Source organism: Pygoscelis adeliae, unplaced genomic scaffold (genome assembly GCF_000699105.1).
Source record: "Pygoscelis adeliae isolate BGI_AS28 unplaced genomic scaffold, ASM69910v1 Scaffold171, whole genome shotgun sequence".
NCBI lineage: Eukaryota > Metazoa > Chordata > Aves > Sphenisciformes > Spheniscidae > Pygoscelis > Pygoscelis adeliae.
Genome location: NW_008824186.1, coordinates 1,026,771 through 1,034,368, shown reverse-complemented (window position 1 = coordinate 1,034,368; position 7,598 = coordinate 1,026,771). Strand labels below are relative to the sequence as shown.

At 35.8% G+C, this 7,598-nt stretch overlaps 1 protein-coding gene across 1 annotated transcript in view; it reads left to right on the top strand.

Moving 5' to 3' along the window:
• PPFIBP2 (PTPRF interacting protein, binding protein 2 (liprin beta 2)) overlaps positions 1–7,598 on the top strand; it is a 111,930-nt gene that overhangs the window by 83,967 nt on the left and 20,365 nt on the right. Inside the window, exons 10-12 of the mRNA XM_009334494.1 lie at positions 1,315–1,423; positions 4,715–4,776; positions 7,374–7,449. Coding sequence (XP_009332769.1) covers positions 1,315–1,423; positions 4,715–4,776; positions 7,374–7,449 — 247 coding nt within the window. The remainder of the gene's footprint in view (positions 1–1,314; positions 1,424–4,714; positions 4,777–7,373; positions 7,450–7,598) is intronic.

Sequence of the window (7,598 nt, the reverse complement as noted above, 5' to 3'; positions counted from 1 at the left end):
GGAAAGAGAGAGGAAGAAGAAAAATAATTGCAGAGATGACAGGAATGAGACCTTAAAGGAAAACGGCATTTAAAAGAGCTATGAGATCAAATGGACCAGGGGAGGCAAATCCAAATCTGGTATTAAGAGGTCTGCAGCTTTTGTCTTGCTGTGGCTGCAGCTTCTTAGATGAGAAATGGGAATATTTCCGTGGCTGGATATAAAAAGCATATTAGTCACTGGGAAGTGTAGGAGCCCTTCAGAGATGCAACAAGGCAGATTCTTCTATTCCATATGGAATTGCAGGCAGAGTGGTGATCTTTTGCTGCCATCCAGCTGCTTGCTTCCTGGTGAAAATAAGTTTGTGTATTAGAGTAAATTAGTCCATGTTTTTCCCTGTTCGGATAATATTGTTTGGTGTTTTGCATTTTTTCCTGCTTTATTTTAGTATTCTGAGAAACTGGTCACATTAGTGATTTTTTTTGTTGTTGTTTCATTTTTTTTCTTTTTTTCTTTAACTGCAAGGAGGTTTGGTATGCTTTTGCTGGGGGAAATGCAGAATATTGATATATAAAGGCTTTAAGGCTGCTGAAGAAAATCTGAATTAAGCTACTGGCTTAGTAAAGTATGCTGTTGACAGTTTTTCTCATAAACGGGAAAAAGAGATGAGCGTCGCTGTATTTCAAGCTGGACAATCATAGAATTCTTTTCCCTCTGTATTGTTGAGGTCTTTAATGTGTGATATTCTATCCCAATCTAGTGGCAGCACAAGTTGCAGTAATTGTAAATGAACCACTGATATTTTGTTGCATATATGTGGTTGTTTCCCAAGCCGTGCTTTGCTTCTAGCCTATTGCTGTAGTATCTGATGTGAGGAACAACGGTTTTGTCGTGCTGCTGAGAAAAGGGCTCAGCATTAATAGATTCTCAGTTACATTAATAAGTAGTAACTAGGATAAAAAAAATTTCGTGATCTTTTAGGGGTCTTCATGCAAAAGTCAGGAGTTACCCTGTAATAGTCATATGACCAGTATTGTAGCACTGAGAACTTTCCAGAGGTTTTTTTACCTACATGAATCCGTGAAAATTTTACCTTTCTGTAAATCTCTCTTCTCTGAGAGCTAATTACATTGGAAAAAGTGAGCTTCTGTAAAAGGAATAGGATAGTAACATCATGAAATATGTAAGGTTGTTATAGTGTTTATGAAATGTCCTGAGTTGGGAACAGGACATCAGTCGAAGTAAAGCGTTACGCTTAGAATTCTTCTAGTTCATGGGGAAAGAATCAGAGAATCGGTGACGATGTTATTCTGAATTTGTTGTACTCTCTTTCAGGCTGAGATAGCCCAGCTTCAAGAGCAATTAGCTCTCAAAGATGCAGAAATAGAACGGTTACAAAGTCAGCTATCTAGGACCTCATCACATAGTGAAGTGGCAGAAAGAGGTAAGAGGAGGGGAATTAAAATTAAAAATCCAAAACCCTACTTTAACTTCACTTTGGTACCAGCTTGGCTCAGTATTTCAAAGGAATACAAAGAGATGTAGGAATGGACTTCTAGAATTTATTTTGGGAGGAAAAATGGTGCAAATTTATTTCGTCTTCTGGTAGACTAGAGGCCTTTAATGTGTGAAATTCTTTCCCAATCTAGAGCCAGCACAAATTGCAATAAGTTTCCTAAGGGTACTGGAAATTTTTCTACTGGAATTTTATTTATAATTTGAAAGAGTCATTTTAGTTCAGTGGGAATATATTTTTTTATACATACCCTCAAAATTTCTTTGAAAAATCTTTGCAGTTTCCATTTTTTAAGAAAAGAAAAAAGTCACAGCTAAGCGTAATGTTTAAATGTCCGAACATTCTAAAACATAGTCATTGTTTTGCATCTTTCCTTTCTTCAGGACTATATCTGATTTAGGCTCCCTCTCCTATGAAAGGTTGGACCAGATGGTCTTTCAAGGTCTCTTCCAGCCTGGGCTGTTCTATGTTTCTATGATATTGTAGGTTGCTGTTTTAAATCTGCACTGTTGATACAGGTCAATGGCAAATAAACCAGTTTGTTTAGCCTTTGGTCTCAACCGGTCATGTCACAGTTCTCTGAAATATTGACTCCCCTAGAGCTTCTGTCAATTGCTGGGCTGTGAGCAATATGATATTAGTGACCTTTTTCTTCTATAATACTGACACTTATCCGTGGAGGAGTATTTGTATGTAGTTGACCACAATGCATCAGCTTAGCTGCACTAACTTCTTTTGTGGGTGTTAACTAACGCTTCTGAAGAGTGCCCTTGTTGAGATGTGACTTTTTGGGTGCGGTACTACCTCTTTCTCAGGGCTTACCAAGAATCTCCTTACAGGAATTAATGCAGATGTGTCTTTTCTAGAAGATTCTGTATTTTGACTGTTGTTTATTCCAAATAAGTGACTTAACATATACTTGGTGCTGATTTCACTCAGCTGCAGAGCTTGTGCATGTAGAGAACTGCATGTCTAACTAGAAAATTAGTTTGTCTAACAGCAGTGTTTTGTAGAGGAACTCTTCTACTAATAGAATCTTGTATTTTCTATGAGATTCCCAAATAACTTATGATATTCCAAGGGAAAGATAGTGGTATGACAATAAATAAAGAGCTCAGCAACTTTCAGCTTCTAGTAGTGTGTCTGTTCCTGTTCATGCTGAAGATGGGTGAAACTGTCCTCGATTCCAGCGGGAGGAGAATCGAACCCTGTACAGATTCTTTAGGCTACATTTAAGGAAACCACTTAGACTATATTTGAATGGAAACAGTATGCAGCAGTAATAATTCTTCTGCAAAAAAATTACTGATTTATCAGATTTTTAGATGGTCTTCTCAAATAAAGTTGGAAAATAATGTAGTATGCTAGAATGCATATTCTAATTAAACTGCAAAATTTATCTAATATGTGCTTTTTCTACATACTTTACTTGACTCTCACCATTTACCATCGTAGAGGAAGTTTATAGGAGAAGGCTAAAAGAAAAACGTAAGCCTTGCAATTCACTTTTGGCTTTATCTCACTGTTCCTTTCACACAAATTATAACTTAAATGCATTCTGCAGGAATAATTCAATGTTTGTTTAGATTTGGCTGTCTAATTGTAATATACATGAGACATTGCTTTCACTGCTTACAGCGAGCAGACAGCTACTTGCCCTGTTTCGTAAGATTTCACTTCAGAAAAAAAAATCAGAGGTTTACAAATCAGATAGTTGGACTTCAAAGGGACATTGTCAAGGTTAACAGAGGCAAAACTTAACCTTTACCTCTTTTTATTTGTACATATGTAAAACCCATATAATATCTGGAAAGATGGCTTTAACTGAAAGCCTCCTTCCTTGGAGGGGAAGGATTTGGGCTTTTTTTTAATCAGTGCACTAAACTAAAAAAAACAGTCTGAATAAAAATGTTTCCATACTTGATGTTGTTATAAATATTGTAAGTAAAGTTTGCTTTAATGTGCTTAAAAATACCTTGACACCAGTTCTTTTTGAAGTCTAATATTTATAAAGAAATTAGTAGGACTGTGATTTTTTTTTAATGGCTTTTTAAAAATCTTCCAATTGCTTGCCCACTGTCTGCTGGCTTGTTTTTGATTTGGCTGTGTCTGTGCATGGCTTGTGTTACTAAGTGTTCTCTTTTGCAAGAGAAATGTTTGCAAAGTTCATTTATGTGTTTTAAAACTTTATCATTACAAGGTGTGTATTTTTCAGAATCACTACAAGAAAAACTAGTTACAGGTTTTGCCAGTAGTCTAGATATGACATTGTATGTTCAACATTTAGTTGTAAAACATTTTTTTAAAGATGTTCTTTAACAGTATTGATTTTCTTTCTTCTCTCTCACTTCATGCCTGCCACATCTGGTTTTCATAGTCTTTTGTGAAACAAGGGGGTCTGTTTTAATGTCAAATCATGAATTCCTTGGGTGGCAGTTACAGCAGATAAACTATTTCAGGTTCTGTCTCCATCATGTAGAGTTTATTTAGTATAGGTTGATACTTGAGGACTTGCTAGGAATAGTGTGTAGAGAAGAAATGAAAGATTTGGTTCAGCAAAGTTAGGATGACGTGATTAACAACCTCATAAATTTTCAGAGAGTGTGTTTTAATTGTTTTTGACTATAACATTCCTGAATAACCTCTATCTTGTAACACTAAATTGTGTGTGAGGCAATTCTTTATTAGCTCTTGATGTAGATTTTAACTCAGTTATTCATACTGAAATGTTTTAAGGGAAAAAAAAAATTTACAAATTTTCCTCGTATCAAAGTAGTTTTTGTTATTTTTCATTTCCAAGTTTCATGAATGTCTTTGAGCTACTTGTCATAAGCTGCCGAATATTTTTCCCAGATGGAATATAATTAATTTTCAATCATACTTGAAATTATTTCCTTAAATGTATAACTGAAAACGCACTCTCAACTTTTGCAAAATAAGCTTCAATGTTTCTTTTTTTTATTACTTGACTTTTAGAGTATAAAATAACATTATGTAGCCTTTTATAAGCAAAACCAGCATGTCTGTGTTGTGCGATGCTTTTAATAGTTCAGCTTTTGAAAGGCTCTAAGTTACATGTAGTTTAACAGTGCATTTGCCATGCCACTGACATGGTTTTGGTTACTCATAAGAACATAGGGAGACTATCACAAAACATACATTGTTTACACTAAATATAGCAAGTGTAATTTCCTTATAACATTTTAAAAACATTTCTAGATCAAGAAGTTCAACGGTTGAAGATAGGAATGGAATCGTTATTGGCTGCAAATGAAGAAAAGGTGAGAAAATAATCCTTGTTCTACATAAGAATGAAATGATGGTTTTGAATCTCTATAATGATCTGAATAACCTGCTTGCTGTAAGCGTGGTATTGCCCTGATTTTTGGATTATCCCATGAGATTGTGACAGAAGGTTGATTTTTTTAAATAGAAATTGTGGCTGACCTTGCTAACCTGCCTGCAGAACTTGGGAGGCCCATTAGATTCCAGAGGGGAGTAGAAAGCCAAGGCTGTAATGAGCAGAATCTCCTGGTTTCTGCTATTGAAAAGATCACTAAGGTTTGGTCATCTCTGGCAGCTTTTCATCTTCCAACCTAATCTGAAGTGCATCAACATCCCCAGTTTAGATTGTGATATTAAAAGAAAGTCAAAGTGGCCTTTGAATCAGACTCAAATTTTGGGAGAAAGGGACCAGGATTTAAAGAGACAAGGGTAAAAAAAAAAAAAAAAAGGAGTACTAAAGTAGAAGAGGAGTGAAATTAAACTCATTTAAATGGTAAATATGTTTTTTGTCTCTTACCATCTGTATGGTGTTTGCCTGTCAATTGGAAAATTCAAGTGCAGGATTTAGGGCTTAGTCTTGGAGGATGTTGAATCTCCACCTTCAGATGCCATTGACTTACTACCTAAATTGTTCCTTATTTTTGGAGGGGGTGGAGGGTGGGGTTGAGGGGGATTAATTCTTGAGAAAATTGTAATTCTTGTTTTATGGTAATAAACCAGGCCATAGGATTTTCCTTCATGGTGACACACTCGTATACGATCAAATAGACAATAATATACATCCCTAAAAACTTCCTTTATTAAGTGAGGAATCTGGACAGGGCAATGTTAATTCTGGAGAACGTTAATGTGACTCATAACAACATTTAATTCTTAAAAAATCAAAAAGCCAAAATTTACATCTGGAAAATAAAAGACGTGGCATTATCTCTTGCCAAAATTATTCCAAGTCTGCATAAGATTTTTACATTTGAAGGGAACACGAAATATTGTTGCTTATGTCCTAATATCTGGATATACTCACAGGGAAAGGAGGGTTATTTCCTTGGAAACTGTAGTGTTTAAACTAGTGGACTGATGGTTGACCCACAGCTTCTTAAATGTTTAATGTAGAACTGTTCACCTTCAATAATATTGCAAAATAAAATATTCTTCCTGAGAGAAAATAGCTCTAAATAGCTTTTGGGATAACTCTAAGTATTCCTTGTGTCATTTAGGACAGAAAGTGCTCAACTAAGTTGCTAGTAAGTGGTGCACATATTTCTTTTTTAAAAAACTAGGTATGTTAGTCTCAGTTCTTTGCTATGAAGAAGAACCTATTGCTTCTATCTGTAGCTGGGATAACTGGGTATCTGGTTTAGGCCTCTTTTGTCCTGTGTATACTTGCTGAGGTGTGAAGAGAGGATCAGCATCATCTACCATTCTGTAATGTGGTTAAGGTCTGGTTTCTGTGCAGTTACTCCTACAACTCAGTTGATATCTGGTGTAACTGTAAAGTAGCACATGAGTACTGGAGCAGATTTTAATTGAAATATCTCTGACACTGACCTAGCTATGGCAGTGCAGCAGCTCAGTATCAGCTAATCACTTAAATACATTCCAACTTCCCTGGAAGGTTTTGGGTTTTTTTTTCCCAATGTCCACTTCTCTGCTTCTGCGGTTTTCCTGACACCCGCTTGTGAAAACTAGTTATTTATTACTTGCTTGGGTTTGCATTCAGTGCTCTGTAGTCACAGCACTGGGCAAGATTATTGCACAGGAATGGTTTAGAACAGCGGTCAAAGAAACAGGACAAACTGTAAGTGTGCAAACTGCAAGATCACACACTTAGTGACAGATAGCAAGAATTTATTATCGGGGACACAAAATCATATATAGAAATGAGAGAAATGACAGATCTAATCAATTAAATAATGATTACTACCCATCGCTATGTTGCATCTGTGCAAAAGGCAAGTGCACTCCCTGAATACATGAATCAAGATGCTTTCCGTACATAATAGGAAAGCATTAGGTATTGGAGAAAGAGTGGAGTCGGATAATGCATCAGACATTCATGAGACCTCATTTCTTTGGTTCTGTACAGGTTTGACTGCCTAAGTTCAAAAAGATGTGTTCAAAACTGGAGTAAGGGTAGATGTGGGAATGCAGAACATCCTACAAGAGAGGATTAAAGAACATGACTAGATTGTTAAACTATACAAAACATAAACATGATTTACTTTATGAATATAGGTATGATGCTAACAAAAAACAAACACTGCCCACTTCAGGCAGTTGAGGTTCAACTCCAGAATATTTCTTTGACTCTTAGAAGTGAAAGCAGAGTTCCAAATTATGCTTCTGTAAATAACTAATTTACTAGTAATGTCAAACTCCTCAGGTTTCCTTATATCCGTAATTTCACACTGTCCAGCAAATATTATGTACGACGGCAAATAAAAGCCGAGAAATGTTCTTTACAAGGCATGTGAGAGACCTGATCCTGCTTTCTGGAAACGCAGGCCAAAATCACAGAAATGAATGTGTAATACAGTGTTTCTGCAGGTTAAAAATGTAGGATTTTAAATATTTTATTTAATGCTTTTCACAGGACCGTCGAATAGAGGAGTTAACACTATTGCTAAGCCAGTACAGGAGGGTCAAAGAGATAATGATTGCAGCTCACGGTAAAACGTCTTGTGAATAATTTCCTGATATCAGGTCTTTTAAAAACTACATGCACTACAACTGCTATTTGTTGTCCTTTTAAATATATGTGTATAGTAATATATATTTCATTATGCATATATTTGTATCATCTTGGACTGCTATGAGA